At 45.5% G+C, this 20,000-nt stretch overlaps 1 protein-coding gene across 1 annotated transcript; it reads left to right on the forward strand.

Moving 5' to 3' along the window:
• The first annotated feature begins 5,709 nt into the window (after positions 1–5,709).
• On the forward strand, positions 5,710–17,274 carry LOC143293590 (dual specificity protein phosphatase 1-like). Its single transcript, XM_076604654.1, has 4 exons — positions 5,710–6,480; positions 13,178–13,290; positions 14,097–14,322; positions 15,165–17,274. The coding sequence occupies exons 1-4, from the start codon at positions 6,051–6,053 to the stop codon at positions 15,785–15,787; spliced, it is 1,392 nt and encodes a 463-aa protein (XP_076460769.1). The 5' UTR covers positions 5,710–6,050; the 3' UTR covers positions 15,788–17,274.
• Positions 17,275–20,000: the final 2,726 nt, after the last annotated feature.

The following is a 20,000-nucleotide window of genomic DNA, read 5'->3' on the forward strand; positions in this document are numbered from 1 at the left end:
TTGTATCGTGTGGATATTTTGTACGGGGTTGTGCTGTATTTAACTCTGTGTTGAATTGTGTCGTGGTATTATGATTTTATTCTGTTATATCGTATCGTATTGTATCGTATCGTATCGTATCATACTCTACTGTACTGTGCTATACTTACTGTACTGTACTATTTTCCTGTCACAACAGATTTATCTCTTTGAAATTCGGGCTGCTCTTCCAAAGAAGAGCGGGTCGTATCAGATTCAACACCTTTCTTTCTTTCTTTCTTCTCCTTCTACTTCTTCTCCTGTCTGCGACTGAGTGTAATTCAACTATCAACATGGATTTGCCCACATGATTTTTGCAACGAACAACTAAGACTCGTTGCCGTTGGTTCTTTTTACGTGCACGCAGTGAATACACGCTGAACATAAGGACATCGGTGGTTTACTGTCTCATCCAAGAGACAATTAAGTCCCCAGACCACCACTCAAGGTCTATAGTGCCAAAAACAATAACAACAAAACAACAACAAAACCAACAACAATAAAGCAATCAATAAGAGTCTGTCTTGAAGAAAGCCTTCCAGAACTGACAACTGTACCAATAATCTGTACAACTTCTACTACTACTACTACTGCTACGTCTACTACTAATGACATCTACAACTACAACAACGACAACAACAAGAATGATAACAACGAGAAGAAGAAGAATACATTTCTATAACGATTTCAAACCTCCCATGGCGCTGAAACATTACACACTTCAAACTGAATCCACGCTTAAAACAGCCGGTCCCGTAACTTTCTGCGTGTTTCTGTGACAGTGGGGGCAGGGTGGGGGAAGGGGGGATGGGGGTGGGGGTGGCGCCGTAGAGTCCGGTTTTCAGTGCTAAGGTCAATAGGTCTCTCTCTCTCTCTCTCTCTCTCTCTCTCTCTCTCTCTCGTGCTGACCAAAGGCTAAGGAACAGAAACTGGCCAAGTCATCGCGTGGTCAACGTTTCCTAGTCACTGAACATATACAAACATAAACACGCTCTGTCGAAATCAAGAAACGAATAAAGTTTACATATCACACACACACACACACACGCGCGCACACACACACACACACACACACACACACACACACACACACACACACACACACACACAGAGAGCTGGAGAGAGATACAGACAGACAGACAGACAGACAGTCTTGAGTCTTGACATATTTATTGATTAGGCGTTTGACCCATATCAACAGAGGTTAACACATCTAGAGGTGTGGTATGATGAAACACAGCAATGATTGACAATTTACATAAATTATTTCTGATTTAAAACGACAGACAGACAGAGAGACTGGGGGAGACAGATACAAAGAGAGAGTTTCATGCGGGTACGCTCACGTACTGAACTTCATGCACCATATACATTTGTGTGTGTGTGTGTGTGTGTGTGTGTGTGTGTGTGTGTGTGTGTGTGTGTGTGTCTGTCTGTCTGTCTGTCTGTCTACGTTTCGGTGTGTCTGTCTGTCTGACTCTGTGTATGTATTATATGTCCGAATTATGCACATGTTTGTACATGTTTGCATGCGTGCACGTACACGCGTACACGTGGATGACAGAGTGCGAGTCCGATGTCTCGCCTACAATCTCCAGTCTCCACCCGCCCCCCTCCCCCCTCCCCCCCTCCTCCCCCCAAAGCCCTCATCCCCTATCCCCGCCATTGCCGCCCCCATCTTTAACGAAGCTCCATAAATCTTGCAGCTGACTGCTGCAACCAATAAATCCGGAACGCAGAAACATAAATTCTCCTGGGCCTGTGGGCGGCTGATCTGCTCATTTCCTTCACGAATTGTTTTTTTTTTTTTTTTTTTTTTTTTTTTTTTTATGCACACAGGCACGCGATTAACATCTTTTTTTTTTTTTTTTTTAACACAAAACAAAAACAAACAAAAAAATTAAAGAAGAAAAAAACCCACAAATCTGCGACCAAATACGACAAAAATAAAGGGAAAAAAGAAAAGAAAATATTTTTTTTATTTTTTATTTTATTTTTTTTATATTTTTTTTTTTACAATAACTGTATACCATCAACAGATATTTTCTTTTGGCCATAAGTGATACGTATCGATAAGTATAATAATGACAAATAATTTTCAGTATGCAAAATAAGAGCATCAGTCGTGCATCTTTATTTTCCTCCTCCTCTTTCTTCTCTTCCTCCTCCTCTTCCTCCTCCTCCTCCTCCTCCTCTTCTTCTTAAACTTCCTCTTTTTCCCAAGAAGTAATGATCGAAAGCATGTCATCACTCGTTTGGACGACTTTTAGGTGGAATTCACATGAGACGACACGTGAAGAACAAACATAATCATCATTATCATCATCATCATAGTCTTCGTTATCATCATCATCATCATCACGATCAAGTTAGAGGGGTATGGGGGTTGGGTGGGGGGTGGGGCACTGTTTAGTGTGTTGGCTGTGTGTGTGGCAAAGTAGAGACACAAACGATTGAATAGATTTAATGCAAGTCTCAATTTGTTTTTGTGTTGTGGCAGACTGAAAGTATATAACGTTTGCATCCGTCTCTCTCTCTCTCTCTCTCTCTCTCTCTCTCTCTCTCTCTCTGTGGTGTGGTGTGGTGTGTGTGTGTGTGTGTGTGTGTGTGTGTGTGTGTGTGTGTGTGTGTTGAAGGACAGAGAGAGAGAAATAGGGAGAGAGAGGGAGAGAGAGACAGAGACAGAGAGACAGAGAGAGAAACACACACACAGAGGAGGGAGGTGGTGGGGGTGGGGTGGGAGGTTCAAAGGAACGAGAACACGCTAAGATAAGGAAAACAAGAGAATAAATCTTGCATGATGTCAATTAAGTTTTGGCCTCCCATGCTCACGGAAGTATTTAAAAAGGGGAAAGAAAGAAAGAAAGAAAGAAGAAGAAGAAGAAGGAGGAGGAGGAGGAAAAAGATACGGCTGCCGAAAAACGACTTCCTTCCAGAACTGTACGTCATAACAACCGTACATATGAAATAACACAGTCAGTTCAGACGGAACCCACGCACGACAACTGACCAGTTCCAGAACTTTCTGCTGTGTGTTGAATCAGTTAACAGAGGGTGGGTGGGTGTGGGCCGCCTGGAGCTCTATTTGAAAAGTATCAGCTATACTAGGACACACCCCCAATCGAACGACGCCGCGCGACCTTCACAGAACCGAGACCCAATACGCTCTGAACAACTTGACCGTTGGGCACTTTGTGTGTGTGTGTGTGTGTGTGTGTGTGTGTGTGTGTGTGTGTCTTTTGTGGTTTGTTTTTCGCCAGTACTGAGGTCTAAACGACCTCACTCAACACTACAGCTATAATGTTTAGACAGTCACAGCGATGGTCCAAAATACCGAAGTTCCTTCGCCGGTGCTGACCAAAGACTGACTGTTGAGATGGATGACTTCATGCACTCAGTGTGACATTATCGTCTGGCTGTGTTTCATGGTGACTGATCACACACACACACTGCACTCGTTTAGCTCGCGTGTACGTATAGTTCAGTCCTACGAACGCATGCTCGCACACATGATTCAAGATTTTATTAGCTTTAAACCCCACCTCCTCAGTTTTTTTTTTAGCATGGTGGAGAGTTTCAGATAACACTGAACAAAAGAACACTGCTATACACACACACACAGGCGCGCGCGCGGCGCGCACGCTTGCCGACAGACAGACAGACCTTAAAAAAAAACAAAAAAAAAACCCAAAATGAAAAAACACATAACCCACAACAAAAATATCTATGAAAAACAACAACAAAAACAACGCACTGTAACACTTCAGAATTAACGACTGGTACAACACACACAGACATACACAGATACACACAGACACACAGAGACACAAATAGACACACACACACACACACACACACACACACACACACACACACACACACACACACACACACACACACAAACACACACACACACACACACACACACACACACACACACCGAAGAAAGGATTGACCGGAGCAGCCCCACTTCCAATACGTGTGTCTGTGTGCCACGCTCCAATTCTGAACTCAGTCATTGACAGCACCTGATACGATCTCTCAGCGAGCGACGTCAGTCACGCCCAGTCAGTTTGCCAGTATGACTATCACCCTTCATCACGTGACGAATTAAGGTGCAACTGACATGTGACTAGGGGCTTGCATCATGAACTGAAGCGTGGGTGGCACCCTACGACGAACCATGCAGCCTGTGTCTATGTTTCTCAGTGGCAGTCATTGTGTTGCGAGTCACTGTCAACTTGAAATCTGACCTGGACCAGACGCTAAAGACTACCACCATGCAGCTGCTACTGCGTCACTAGTGTCATTTTCCGGCAGCGACGGACATACTGACATAATCATATAGTGGCCTCACTGTATTGTAGGCCTACAGTAGTCTGTTAATTTAGATAACTGGCTTCCTGAGTTCATGTATGTATGAATCCGCGTTCGGCTGAAGAGACAAGCTGTCAATTGTTGTTCACGAGCCTGAACATGGACTGATTTTTTTAACAAAGCATAATTGTGGGTGGTGTTTGTCAATGACAAAATTTGTCAATGACTATAAGTCACCATGACTGAATAATGCACATCTGTTGGTCTGCCAACTTGAAAGTCATAGTACTGACTCTCCACAACACACACACACACACACACACACACTCACACTCCGGTCACACTCGTGCAACAGTAATATGCTCTCTCTCTCTGTCTCTCTCTCTGTCTCTCTCTCTCTCATACACACACACACACACACACACACACACACACACACACACACACACACACACACACACACACACTGACACACACACAGAGCCCACCCACCCACACACACACATTCAGAATTGAAACGGGAACGTCCAAACACAACAAAGCCAACCAGACTGAGAACCGAATCTGATGTCATCGCCGTTTCAGGGGAAGAAATAAAAAGGGCCAGTAGTGTCACACACAGTGACAAAAGAGCGAAGGTGGAGTGAGAAAGGATTGAGGAGGAGGTAGGGGGTGGGGTTGGGGGGTGGGGGGGGGGGGGTAGTAGGGAGGTGGGGGAAGGAGGGGTAGGGTGTCGTCTTTAATTTCTTGTCATGTGAGCCAACACAAGTGTTCATACAGGGCGTGCCTTCTCGGCGGCTCTCTCTCTCTCTCTCTCTCTCTCTCTCTCTCGCTCGCTCGCTGGGAAACCGGTTTTTTCTTTATTGACATTTCATTTTGTGTCAGTGTCATCATCCACACACACACACACACACACACACACAGCGAGGCGGAAATTTTCCCTTCGCTCCCTCGCAGCCTTGTGACGTGAGGATTTCCCATACATGGCTACGTCATTTTCTTGCGCCATGAATTGCACCTACAGCATTAAAAAACAAAACAAAAAAACACACACACACAGAGCTAAACTGGATAGTTTTCCCATTGATTCCTTCTAGAAAGGCTTTTATTGTTTTCTTTATACTCGAAAAAGTCTGACAACGAGAACGTGTTTCTTTGTGCCGGTCAGTTCGTAAAAACGATCTAGAAACATTTAGAACTAAATCTTATCGCGAAGTGTGGGATGCGTTAGCAATGCCCAAATATAGCTTGTCCAATCAGCAGCCGGGAACTGAAGAGCTTTGTGCCGCGCGGCGGGCGGAAACGTAGTGGTGTGACGTAGTTTCATTCACAAACTGTGAGCTATAAAACGAGGTGCCCACGTGCTGAGCGTGATAGTAGTGTTTTCTAACAACCACGAACGCGCGTTGCTGTTCATACAACACAAACACACACACTCCAGAAAAGAATCGTGGTGGAGTGAAACGAACCGAACCAACAGTGGAAGTATAAATAGTTGGGTAGTGGAGCAAGAAGGTGCAACGTTAGCTGTGTTACTTCATCTCACCTCTTTGTGCCTTTGCGTTCGCTTCAACAAAATCATCGTGCTTTATTTCATTTGGTTTTACATTATATTTTTCTTCTGGATTGAAACCAAAGAACTCAACGGCTGACGAACGTTCACAGACAAGAATAATAACAAGAAGACCAACATCAAAGCAAGGAAGCCACACACCATGGAAGGAAGCGCAACAGTGGAAGGGGTGAGCACAGACACTCTGGCCACATTTCTGTCCGGCCAGAACTGTGGCCACAACAACGACAACGACGACAACAGCGGCGTGGCGGGTCCAACTCTGGTGGTGGATTGCCGGCCCTTCATGGCCTACAACACGGGCCACATCCTGGGCGCCGTCAACGTGCACTGCCCGCCCATCCTCAAGCGTCGGTCCGGAGGCTTCGTGGCCCTGGAGAACATCGTGGTGGATGAGGAGAAGCGGGGCCGCCTTCAGAGAGGAGGCTACGGGCGGGTGGTGGTCTACGACCAGAGCACTGCCGACCACCTGCCCAGCTCCAGCTCCGAGGCCGACAGGGATTCGAACCTGTGCTCTGTGCTGAGGAGTCTGCGTCAGCAGGTGTCACTGGACCAGGTGTTCTACCTTTTGGGTGAGTCAGTAGTCAGTGGTGGTGCTTTCTGTGGTGTGGGGGGACTCAGTGTTTAGTGTGTTGGCTGTTTGTGTGGCATGTTGTATATTTAGTCCTTTGTGTGTGTGTGTGTGTGTAATGTTGTGTTGCTCTTTCCAAGAGAGGGATGTAAAATCACAAAGTGTGTAACCACGTTCTGTATCCATTTGTATGCCGTATATATATATAGCCGTTTGCATGCAATGTTCAGTGTAACTGAAACTATGTTAACAGCACGTCATATTGAATAGCCCTGTGTTATATACCTGTTTTTGTACCGTACGTGTTGCTGAGCCGTTTTGCCATGTCACGTTAAGCAGCCGTTTGCGGTATTGTCAGGCTTTCTGCGTTGAATTAAACCTTCCAGACATTAAATGTTCGGTCAAACTGTTGTAACTTTCTTCTTTTTTTTCCCCCTCTTGGGACTTGGCAGGATATCCTTTCTCTTCGCTCTCCTCACATACACGAGCGTGCACTTCAAACCGACTATAAATTGAGTTTTGAGCTTAGTCGGGAAGTATGGAAAAAAAAGTGGCAAAAATCTCTTCCACAACCCTTGCCCTCTCACAGTAACAATTTTATCTCGCAAAGAATATGCTCCGTTTATAATACCTAGAATTTAAAGTAAAGATTGTTGAGATCTCCATCATTCGTGTGTCAGCGAGCTGCGAGTGAGGTATTTTCCTTCGTTATCCCATTTTTGGAGATAGGGTCACGAGAGGAGAGACCCCTTCTGTATGAAAGAAACGGTAGAGGAGAAGAAAAACGAAAAGAGAGAGAAAAAAACAACAACGAAGAGATGGGATGATTCTAGGTGGGGAAGACAGAAAAAAAAAGTTTCTGTCGCAATCTGTTCTCCATCTCCGCCCACTGCGCTATCGGAAATCCGTGATCTCCCCGGCCCGCTTTCAACCCCCCATTTTAGCTAGTAATTTACAATTTTTGTCACTATGTATAGCTTTAGCAAAAATGCAGAAAACACTGTCTGCCGTTTTAAGGACACGACATAGTCCGCGTTGTGATGGAAACCACAAAAAACGTATCCCCATCTTTTTTTTTTTTCTTCTTTTTTTTCTTTTCTTTTTCTTTACAGTTTGAAATTTAACTGGGGGGGGGGGGGGGGGGGGGGGGGGGGGGGGGGTTAGAAAAAAGAATCCTGCTACTGTCTGTCGTTGACAAGTCATTGAAACACCCCGTCGCCCCTCCCTTTTTTTTCTTTTCTTTTTTTAAAATTTTATTTCTGGTTTTGTGCAGGATGCAGACAACTTAACTCCGCATTTTTAGCTTACTTTGATATATCGAAAGCGTATATTTTAGGGGAAAAAAATCGGCTGGCTAGTGAAATCGTTCCGGATGTCCTGCCTTTTATAACCTCTTCACCCTACCCACTACCCCCCTTCTCCTCCTCCTTCCCCTCCTCCTTCCCCTGGTCCTGTTAAATTATATCTAAAATAAATCACACGGCGGAATGAAAATGTTGTCCAATAATTCTTTCACCAGATCAAAACTGTGATTGCTTACAGGTGTGGAAAGATAGTGGCGAGACCTTTTTCCTTTGTCAGGGGTATAGTGGGGACTAAAGAGAGAAAGAGGATGTATTAGAAGGACAGTCGTGTGATACTAAGTTTTAGAGACAATGATTCTGCAAGTATGTTTTTAGTATAAACAAGATTTCCGTTCATCTCTCTCTCTCTCTCTCTCTCTCTCTCTCTCTCTCTCTCTCTCTCTCTTTTAAGCCTCTGTTGTAAATAATATTAATGCAAAGGTTCTGTGTTGCTGTGTTTTTGTTTGTTTGTTTGGCTGGTTTTTAAGTTTTCATTGTAATGTTATGTCTTTTGTATTGGGTGTTTATTATATTTTTCTTTCTATTAGGGCAGGATGAAAATAACCCTTATGTGTTCCGTTCTTCTTCGTAAAAATGGGGTCGTCCCCCCCCCCTCTCTCTCTCTCTCTCTTTGTATCTCTCTCTTTCTCTCTGTATCTCTCTCTCTGTATATATATATATATATATATATATATATGTCTCTCTCTCTCTCTCTCTCTCTCTCTCTCTCTCAAAAACGGGACCCCCTCTGGAGGCTTATCTTTCACTTGTTTTCTTTCTGTTCTGGCCCAGAATTGACATAATTAATTTTGTACTGTCCGAGCCAGCAACAGGTGCGAGAAATGAATGTAGATTGACTGTATCAATACAAGAGGGTTGGGGTGGGGGTGGGTAGGTGGATAGGTAAGGTATACGGGTGGGCGGGTTGCTCAGTGTTTACTGGGGGCTTAAGTCTTGGCCGCCGGGGGGTCCCGCGTGGGGTCGGGGGGGCTATTAGCATGGCAAATAGACCGTTCGCCTGGCTGCTCAGTCCATTTTAGGGGTGTGTGTGAGGGGGCTTCGAGGAGGTCCCTGTGTGCCGTTTTGTGGGCTTTGTCGGCCAGTTGATCCCTTGGGTCAACGGCACATGGGTGCCACCTCGACACGACTTCTTCTTTCTCTTCTCTTTTTTTGTTTTTTTTGTTGTGTGTATGCTTCGTTGAGTTCTTTGGAACACATTTTCACACACACACACACACACACACACACACACACTCACTCACTCACTCACTCACTCACTCACTCACTCACTCCACACACGCGCGCTCGTGTGTACCCGCCCACCAACACGTCAGTGTGCGCACACTGTGAACACTTACGCATACACTCCCACATACGCACACACACATACCCAGATATACACAGAGACAAACAGAGACACACACGCACAAACGCACGCGCACACACACACACACACACACACACACACACACACACACACACACACACACACACACACACACACACACATCAACGTCAATGGCTCGTCGTCTCTTTGAATCGTTCAGTTCCATGTCAGTCACGGCTTATCATAGTCTGTCTTTAAACTTTAACTGTTCATCTTTACTTCTCAGTATCAGTCTTTGTCTGTCTTTACTGATTTTTCTTTGCTTGTCAGTTCTTTCCTTTCTTTCATAATTGAAATATTTTAAAGTGTAACGACATAAAATTATAATTCCTGCACCATGTGAGTGCAGTGGCTTACACATATGGGTATTTGCAATACTCTCTCTTCCACCTAACCTATATTTTACTTCTCCTCCTTTAGTTTCCTTTTTACTCTTGGTTCAGTGAAAGACGAACTGTCTTCAGTACTGAGTAAAATACGTTCTCATTAATCGTGCAAGACCATCATGAAACTGACATCCTGCAATGCAACTGACACACCGCACGCCCGTCAGTCAGCCAGTCGCCATGTCTCACCGGTGTTTCCTGTTATTGACAAGCTGAAGGCGTGTGGGCCGGTTATTTTTTTTTTTTTTTTTTATTTTTTATTATAAAGTTGTTTTTTTCTCCAAGTCCCCGGCGTCGTCATAACGAGCACTTGGTGTCGGTCGATAGCCCTTGTCAATATCTTGAAGGTCACCGGCGTGTGTGTGTGTGTGTGTGTGTGTGACGAGGGAGGCTGTCTCTCTTTGTTTCTCTCCGTCACTCTCTCTCTGTTTCTGTGTGTCTCTATCTCTGTCTCTCTCTGCCTGTCTTTATCTGTCCCCTTGTCTCTGTTTCTCTATCTCTCTCTGTTTCTATTCTCTCTCTCTCTCTCTCTCTCTCTCTCTCTCTCTCTCTCTTCTCTATTATTTACAAAGGTTACACACAGATTTCCACGGCTTCCCCCATCGTTTGACATTCCTCCCTCCCACCTTCTCTGTCCCCCTGCCCCACTCTCTATCACATGCACACACATTATATGCACACACACACGCGCTGACACTGTGACAACACACACACACACACACACACACACACACACACACACACACATGCTGCCTTCACTATATCGTTCGCTGGAACCATGGTGACGTGTCGCCAACCTTGACTGATCGAGTGAAAACAAAAAGTCGCGTAGGAATATTTTGTTTTTTATCTCTCCGCCGACTGCGGGCGGCGGCGGTGGGAATCCTCAGTTGCACAATCTTCCTGTCATTGAGAACTTATTTTTCTTCTTTTATTTCTTTCTTTGTTCTTTGTTCTTCTTTTTTTTCTTCTTTTTTTTTTCAACTGAGGGAAGAAGACAGTGGGACAACGAGTGAGTCATATGCATCAGTCGGGTTTACAGTTACACGCATATTGTGTCAAGTGTAACATAGGTGGTGTAGTGTGTCTGTAATAGTAGTGTGTCTAGAACGTACTAGAACGGAGTGGCGGTTTGGCACTCAACACTGACAGTGAAGGATGAATGGCGGTGCTAATTTCGACGGGCGCTGCAGTTGCATCTCGTCCTCCGGCCCGGCTCTCTTTCTCTGCCTGCCTGCCTCATTCTTCAGTCTTCTCCCCCGCAGGGTGCCATGCACACACCCACTCACACACATGTGGGCCAGGCCGCACTCTTACGCATGGTCCGAAAATGTGACAAGGGAACATAGCCTACACACACACACACACACACACACACACACACACACACACACACACACACACACACACACACAACCACACAAGCACGTACACACACAGAGAGGAACACACACACACACACACACACACACACATATATATATATATATATATATATATATATATATATATATATTCTCAGTTTTCACCTGTACTGAAAAGTCCTGAATTGGTCCATTATAAATGTCGCGCCAACACTGAGTAATATGAAGATGGCGGAGAGAAAGTGTGCGAGAGAGAGAAAGAGTGAGAGAGAGAGTTCACTATGATGGTATGGGTTGGCCGTGTGGGGGAAGGGGGGCGAAGGTGTGGGGATTGGGGGGGAGAGCAGTCAGAGACACACCTGTACTGTGTCATGTCAAAGGGCGGAGGCGCTAATTGTTGGAACTCGAGTCCCACAGAAACAGTGGGCTGAACACTGTAGGCTCACCTACATGTATCATCATTCATATAGCCATCCTGTGAATATCATGTCCATACCTTTCTCTTCCTACTCCGGCCTCAGAAGGAAAGCGCTATTGAGAGAGACTGAGAAGGGGTGCGGACGCACTCCGCGATAGTCAGAAAGGAGGGGCAGCAATAACAACAACATAACCATGCCCAACGGTCCTGAACATAACAGTAAACACACACTTCCGCCCGGGCTCTGCTCAGTTGGCAAGGCTATCGCTGCGTTCCTTGCACTTCCCACACACAGGTGTGTGTGTAGGTGTGTGTGTGTGTGTGTGTGTGTGTGTGTGTGTGTGTGTGTGTGCCACCCTGCTGCTCCTGCTCCAGTTTTTAGCGAGGCACCATTATCTCAGTGTGGTGTTTGGGAGGTTGGTTGCTTTGATAAACTCGCTTTGTACTGAGATCAGTGATACACAATCAGCGTTCGCGCAACTGTACAGCCTCTCTCTGCCTCTGCCCCCTCCCACCTCCAACCCCCTCAGTGGCCTCCCTCTTTCTGTCTGGATGAAGAAAAAAATAAAATTAAATAAACCCACACAATAACTTAACTGGATCTATTTCCTCGAAAATAAAAGTGCGGTTTCTTCACTGTAATTCCACCTTCCCTTCTACCTCTGCCTTCTCCTCAGTCCTCCACCCAGCTATCTCACCTCAGTCTACCCGTCCCCCCATCCACCACCTCACAGGACCCGCCCCCACATTAACCCTCAGAGAGAGAACAGCAGCAGGAGGAAGTGGGGGATCAGAGAGAGAGAGAGAGAGAGAGAGAGCAGGAGGAGGAAGTGAGGGACACACACACACACACACACAGAGAGAGAGAGAACTGCAGGAGGAGGAAGTGAGGGATTCACAGAGAAAGGAAATGACTGACACTTGACTTGGCCTCAGCCCCACAGGTGTCTGCCTGTGTGTGTGTGTGTGTGTGTGTGTGTGTGTGTGTGTGTGTGTGCGCGCGCGCTTGCTTTGTCTTGCCCAGGTATCTGACTGGGCGCATTCCAAACCAAACTAATATCCGGCCCATCCCCCTTTTTTCCCTTTCCTCACTCCCTTCTCCCCCACTTCCTTCCGCCTCATCTGTCTTCGAGTAGGGGGAGGTAGTGAGGAGCGGGCCTAAGGGGGGCATGCAGGGGGATACTGTTGACTTCCTCTGTCGAAATAATCACTTTTGCAAGCCGTTCTTCTCAAAACATGGCGTTGATGGCACCTTTCGCTGTGAGAGGACAGCGTTGTGAAGTGATTCGGTGTGAAAAGGGGGTGGTGTGTGTGTGTGTGTGTGTGTGCGTGCGTGTGTGTGTGTGTGTGTGTGTGTGTGTGTGTGTGTATAATAGGGCAGGCAGTTGTCTCTCTCTCTCTCTGCTTTGTGTGTGTGTGTGTGTGTGTGTGTGTGTGAGATAGGGCAGGCAGTTGTCTCTCTCTCTCTGCTTTGTGTGTGTGTGTGTGTGTGTGTGTGTGTGTGTGTGTGTGTGTGTGTGTGTGCACTCTGCTGACAACTGATAAAGTAATTAAGAAAAAAAAAGGTATAGTACTCATGGACATCACTCTGTTTAAGTTTATCGGATTCATCCTAGAACTTGCTTGTTATGCTGGCTCCTATATAACCTTTTCTTCGGTTTGGTGAAGTTTGGAGAAAGGAATAGGGAGAGATTGGGGGCGAACGAGAGAGAGACAGACAGACTTTGACGTTACAGCGCATTTTGTTTTTTTCATGGTTAACTTTATATTAATTTTTCATTTATATTGTATGTTCTACAGGAGGGTACGATGCCTTTAGTCAGGACTGCCCCTTGCTGTGTGTCACGCAGCAGTTCACTCCCCTGTCCCTGGGACGTCCAGAGACGGCGGCGCTCCAGACACAGACTACAGTGGTAAGTTTCTAATGTTGTGTACCGCTCCTTCATTCATTGATCTCGAGTTGGTTTTGAAGCACCGGGTTCTCGAAAAAAGTTAAAGACCACTTGGGAAATTTTGCGTAGTTTTCCTCTTGGAGTTTTCTTTGGCGTAATGTAATTTGCACCACTCAGAGGCGCTTCCTTACATGTCAGTGCGCTTACACTTTTTTTTTTTTTTTTTTTTTTACTTACGATGAAAAACCACAGCAACTGTTCATAAACCACTGAATGACAGTAAACCTTTTACAAACTGCTCCTGGTGCACACTTGCCTGAGGTTGTATATACATATGTGTTTGTGCATGTGCACGCCCACTCTCAAGCAAAACCACACACACACACACACACACTGACACACACACACTGACACACACACACTGACACACACACACACACACACACACGCACACACACACACACACCACAATACACGCACTCACTCACTCACTCACTCACTGATATCAACAAGAATGCTCACTTGAATAATTATACGTCACACGTTACAAAATATCACATACGAAACGGGGCAGATGCAGTTATTGTTGATAATCATGATAATTATTAGTATTATTAGTATATTCAATTTTTGTAATAATTATGTTTTTTTATATTCATGAATTGAGTTATCGTCATCCTTTTTCTTCTTCTTCTTAGTAGTAGTAGTAGTAACAGCAGTTGTAGCAGTAGTAGTATTTTCTATTCTTATCAGTATCATTATTCATTTATCTTTTCATTATGAATTGAATCATCATCTTCATGTTCATTCCTTCCCCTCCACCCCAGGACGACGACCAGCCAGTGGAGATCCTGCCCCACCTGTACCTGGGAAGCGGGGCGCACTCCTCCCGGCGGGAGATGCTGGAGAGGCTGGGGGTGACGGCCCTGCTAAACGTGTCGGCCTCCTGCCCAGACCACTTCCCCTCCGCCTTCCGCTACCTGCGGGTGCCCGTCAGGGACAGCGTCAGTGCAGACCTGGCCTCCTGGTTCGCCAGGGCCAACCAGTTCATCGGTGAGTTGTTGGGTCGGGGTTGGGGGATTTGGTTTGTGGGTGGGCGGGGTGTGTGTGTGGAGGGGAGAGGGGGGGGGGGGGGCTGAGGAGGGGGTTGAGGGCGCGCGTCCGTGGAGGTGTTTTCGGTTGGGTAGTGTAGTAGGGGTGGGTGGGGGACGGAGAGGAGGTGGATAGTGTTGATGGATGTGGGTAGGAGTTGATGGATGAGGGGTGACTTGTCAGGTTTCATAGGTGAGTTGGGTTTTTGTGATGTTTTGGTGGAGGTGTTTTGGATAGTAGAGGGCGTTGTGTGTGTGTGGAGTGGGGGGGGGGGGGGGTGCTGTTGATTGATATGGGATGGTGGTTGTGATTGTCAGGTTTGGAGTTGGGTTTTTTTGTTTGTTTTTTTTGTTTGTTTTTTTGTTTGTTTTTTTAGGAGGTTGAGGTGTGGAATGGTGTTCATTGGTTAGTGGTGGCTGTGTTTGGAAGTCTTTATTTTTTGTGTTTGTTTTTTGGGTAAGGGGAGAGGGTGTTACTGTTCATGGGTATGGGTGGCTGTGCTTGGATTTCTTTTTTACTTTTTTTTTTGTCGGGGGAAGGGGTGGTGGTTGTGTTTACTGTTCATCAGTGGGTGGTGGCTGTGTTTGGAATTTTTGCACCTTTTTTGTTTGTTGATATGCTATTCATTGGGAAGAGGCGGAGGTGGCAATGTTCATTGGTAGCTGGTGGCTGTGATGTTTGGAGTTTGTTTTTTTTTGTTTTTTTGTTGGGGTTTTTTTTTTTTTTTGGTTTCATTTATTAGTTTTTTTGTTGTTTTTTTTGTTTACCAAACTGACCCGAACTCTCTCACGTGTGTATCACAGACGAGGTGCAGGCGGAGGGGGGCCGAGTCCTGGTGCACTGTCAGGCGGGCCGGAGCCGCTCGGCCACCGTGTGCCTGGCCTACCTCATGCGCACCCTCCACCTCTCGCTGGACGCCGCCTTCGAGCACGTGCGTTCGCGCCGCCGGGTCATCGATCCCAACCTCAACTTCATGCGACAGCTGGAGGACTACCGCTGCCGCTTGGACGCCGAGCAAGCAGCCTCTGGGACACCGGGATTCGTGTTTCCGCCTTCAGGGTCCTCCTCCACCTCCTCCTCCTCCTCCTCCTCCTCGCCGTGTGCCATCCCTTCTTCCCTGCTCCCGCGCGCCCCAGCGGAAGCCCCGGCCCCCATCACCTTGCCGTCCGCTTCCAGACCGAGCAGCATCCCTCCGGCCTACTCGGCGGCCGACCTGCCCCCTCCCTCCCCGGCCACGGCCAGTGACGTGCACTGCTTCTTCTCCTTCTCCCCCACCCACTTCTCCTTCCCCTCCTCCTCCACGGCCTTCTCCTTCCCCTCCTCCTCCACGGCCTTCTCCTTCCCCTCCTCCTCCACCACCGACTTCTCCTCCTTCCCTGGTTCCGGCTCTCTGGCCAGGACCCCGGAGATCCCCCTGCCCAGCTAGTAGGGGTGGGGGAGGCCTCAGCCATGAGTCACGTGCTGAGTTCCCGTCTAACTAGTTTTTTACTGTCAGCTCGGAGACTTCGGTCTTGAGCTGCTTGGAGTCCCTTGCACTCCCTTCCTTTTTGTCAGTCGCCCCGCCCCGTCTTCGGGCACGGTTCGCTGATGTCCATGGGTTCGTTTTCCTGGCTCTTCAGGAAAAACCCCAGGAGGAGGAGGAGTCTTTTTTCAAGGGCTTTCTTGCTGATGATCCTTTTGTCGGTCGTTCAGCTCGGCTGGTCTGATCTCAGGGTTGTGAGGGGATGCTGAGAGAGAGAGAGAGAGAGAGAGAGAGAGAGAGAGAGAACTGACGTTATAGAAGCCACTGTTACCGTTTTACCTTGGTGGAAAGAACGTTCTGTAAAGATCTGTAGGTTTCGGAACTTTTCGTGTATGCTGTTATGTAAATCAGGAGAAGAAAAAGCTTTTGTAAATCAGCTGAAGTGTGGGGACAATAATTATTTCTATTGCATCACCAGCTTGGAAGAAATAAGGTCTGTTGAAGCGAAATGACTCGGGTTTTGAGAACTTTGTTACTGTTTTTTAGCAGTTTGTTATACGAGCATCAAATTGAATTGTTTTATGAATGGTAAACTGTTTAATCGAACACTTTTGTTGTTGATTTGTTGTTTGTTTGTTTTTCAAGAACATCATATCGTGGAGTGTCTGAATCACAGCAGTTTTCAGCTGTATGTAATGCAAACTGTAGAGGGAAGAACGATTTTATGCTGCTTGGAAAGGAGAGCGCGAAATGATGTTGACATCAGTGAGATTGATTTTTTACCTGAGAAAACTGCCTGCAGTTGCACGTGCTAAACTCTTCCGTCCTGCATGTCTTCCATATGACGCTGCTGCTGATGCTGAACTCTCGTTGTCTGTCCCTTTGTCATCCTCCTCCGGTGGACAAAAGGTCAGAGCGAGCGACTATGTTGTATGCGTGCTTGTTCGCTAACATTCAATGCTGACTAAAGAAGAAGAATCATAAATAAATATTTTAATCTGATTTTGTTTTTATTCATACAAAAGACCCTCACTTCAAAGACGGTTGGTTGGCTGATCTCATGCATGTTATAATAATTATATTCAGAATCTGAGAGAAGAAAATCAACACCCTGATGACTCGTGTTCCAAAACTGTTGCGGAACTGGACACCTCAAGCAATAATGCTGACGTGTGATGCATATACCTCAGCACCGACCTGCAGTGCTGCCAGCGCTCAAGGGGGGCCTTATTTTCCTTAATCTGCACCCATGTCTGCTGCATACGTGGACCGTTGAACACTATTTTTTTTTTTTTTTTTTTTTTTAACCAGACAAACGGATCAAAATATTGGTGCTATGATTATGAACGGTGACCCCACCAAAGAGGTGTCCATTTTACTTTGAAACGTGACCTGACTGGCTGTTGTGTGTTGCTTTTGAGAAAAAAGAAAAGACAGACTTGATAGAATGAGAAACTTAAGTTATGTGCCATGCAGTTTTTTTGTTTTGTTTTAATATCTAAGTTTGATGGAAAATATGTCTGAATATATTTATTTTATCTAAATTTAATTCATTGCAAACGAGTATAACGTTTGAATGTCTTATAAGGCTCTGCTGGTGAAACTTTAGCTTTTGACAACTCGTAGAATTTGAAATGAAATGTCTTTTGAGTTGAGGGGAAAAAACGAAACAAACACACACTCTTTCATGTGATCCGTCGCTATCAATATTAAATGACCGAAACGTCAGACAAGGCAAAGCTGAGTGAGTGAGCAATAAATTATCGTAATCGTAACCGCCTGCTTGATGACGGTGATTTTATGCATGTCCTCATCCACACAGATGGATGACCCGTAATTTATCTGTGTCAAACATTATTACTGCCGCGGAGTAAATGGCTGATCGGGTAATTTAGTGCTTCCTGGCATCATGTTTAATAACAAATGACACTAAGCATACATGTTTTTTGTTGTTGTTGTTGTTGTGGAAATAACTGTTTGTTCCCAAGAATGTGCCTTTTGTTTTTCTACTTCTGCCGTGGGCGATGTTGTATGGGTTGTGATGTATCGGTGATGTGTCTGTAGGCTGTTTGGTGCAGATGGGGCAGTTTCTGAATGTAGCAGGGCTATTTGTGCCAAGATTTGTATGTAAATGAAGTAATCTAGGCGACGTATTTCACGTTTTCAGTATTCAGCTGTAATAAACTAAGGAAGCTTTTGTTTGTTTAGAATTCATCTGTACTGGAAAGAACATACACCTGAACGTGACATTATTTAGTTGTAAATAAACAAGAAAAATGATACAGTCGTCATCAATTCAACACAGGTGGGGAAAATAACAGGCCGTGAGGAACATAGACCTGAACGTGACATTATTTTGACCAGAAAAAAGAAGAAAAGTTTACGATCGTCGTTAATCATCACAGCTGAAAAGAAAATAATCTGAACAGAAAGTATTTGACTGAGGTCTTTGTATTCATTTGCTATCATTTTCAGTTTCTTTTTGTGTATGTATACGTGTCTTTTTGGATTCCACGCTGGTTAGGCAGACTGCTGAAGTACAGGCAACTGTCAGCAGTTCTTGAGGTGCTCTGTCGAAAGGCTGTTCACCCGAAATTCTCTCAAAGTGTTGTTGTTGCTGTTTTTGTTATTACACCGTTATTTATTTCATTGGCTGTGTCATACGCATACCTGTACGGTCCTTCTGTTTTCAGCGATATGTCTTCCTTGTATTATGTCGTCTTGTCCTTTTGTAAGACTGTTCATTTCTCCTGGTCAGTGATTTTATGGGCAGAATCTTCACTCCTCTTCGAGACATCGATGATGAGCTTTGCAGTTTTACATTCTTCATAATCAGTAGTACCCGTAATTTTGTTTAAAATCCATCCATTCATTACTCTGTCTAAAGCGTCATGATCAGATGACGTCAAAACAATGACGATAATAATGATGATTCTGTTTTATTTTCACCAGTTGCTCCTATACATGGGTCTAGAAGAAGCATTCCAGTTTATTACTGATTAAAAACGTGGTTGTTTGTGTATTTAGGTATGGATGTATGGATTCGTGTGGAAGAAAAATTTGTGCCGTAGCCTATTGCGGCCACTGTTGGTCGTGACTTTTGTCCATGTCTGGAAGCTGTTGTTAATTTATAATCTCTCGAAAGGCAAATTATGAATGTGGAGAAGAAAAAAAAAAAAAAAAAAAAAAAGCAACAACAACAACAAAGACCAGATCTGTGATTTTAAGTCCCCTGAAGTATCTCGATATTTATTCCATGTTTTGTTGTTGTTGTTTTTTTCACCTAGTCGCTCTCAGGGTTTAGATGTACAGTTTGAACTACGGTCCTGTACTTGAACAAAGCAATAAAGCCAACTTGGTAACCTGCCGTTAGAGCGGTGTGTGTTTTGTTTTATACATGAATTATTATGTCGATGATGTGATGATACTGATTATCCTGTATGTGCAAGTATTGATTAATCAATGTGCGAAGAAGGAAAACAGAAATAAACGAAGTGCCTGAATCTTTGGGAAGCGTATGTTGGCGTCCTCTCTCTCTCTCTGTCTCTCTCTGTCTCTCTCTGTCTGTCTCTCTCTCTCTGTCTCTCTCTCTTTGTCTCTGTCTCTCTCTCTCTCTCTCTCTCTCTCTCTCTCTGTCGATCTGTCTCTGTTAGTCTCTTTCTCTGTCTGTTTCTTTCTTTCTCTGTCTGTCTGTCTCTCTCTTACTCCCCCACTCTCTTCTGATCTGTCTGTCTTTGTGTGTGTGTGTGTCTTTCTCTCTGTCTGTCTCTGTCTATCTCTGTTTCTCCCCCTCTCTCTCTGTCTTTCTCCCTCTCCCCCCCCCCACCCCCTTTGTCTCTCTCCCTCTCTCCCCTCTCTCTCTTTGTCTCTCTACCCCTTCTCTCCCCTCTCTCCCCACCCTCTCTCCCGCTATCTCTCTCTGTGTCTCTCTCCCTCTCTCTCTCTCATCCCTCTCTTTCCTCCCTCTGTCCCTCTCCCTCTCTCTCCCCCCTCTCTTCCGTCCTCCTCCCTCTCTCTCCTCTATCTCTGTCTGTCTCTCTACCCTCCCCAACCCTTTTTCATTTCTCTCCATCATCATCGTATCACTGTAGGGCATAATTTTATCATGGACGGAGTTTGGATTTTTCAGCCCACGTGAAAAGACAATTATGCCTTCGTTATTTTCTAATCTCTGGTC

Source organism: Babylonia areolata, chromosome 19 (genome assembly GCF_041734735.1).
Source record: "Babylonia areolata isolate BAREFJ2019XMU chromosome 19, ASM4173473v1, whole genome shotgun sequence".
In the NCBI taxonomy this organism is placed as follows: domain Eukaryota; kingdom Metazoa; phylum Mollusca; class Gastropoda; order Neogastropoda; family Buccinidae; genus Babylonia; species Babylonia areolata.

Coding starts and splice junctions, on each gene's coding strand:
- LOC143293590 (XM_076604654.1), top strand. CDS start 6,051: ATGGAAGGAAGCGCAACAGTGGAAGGGGTGAGCACAGACACTCTGGCC. Junction 13,291..14,096: donor TCCAGACACAGACTACAGTG/GTAAGTTTCTAA, acceptor CCTCCACCCCAG/GACGACGACCAGCCAGTGGA. Junction 14,323..15,164: donor CAGGGCCAACCAGTTCATCG/GTGAGTTGTTGG, acceptor TGTGTATCACAG/ACGAGGTGCAGGCGGAGGGG.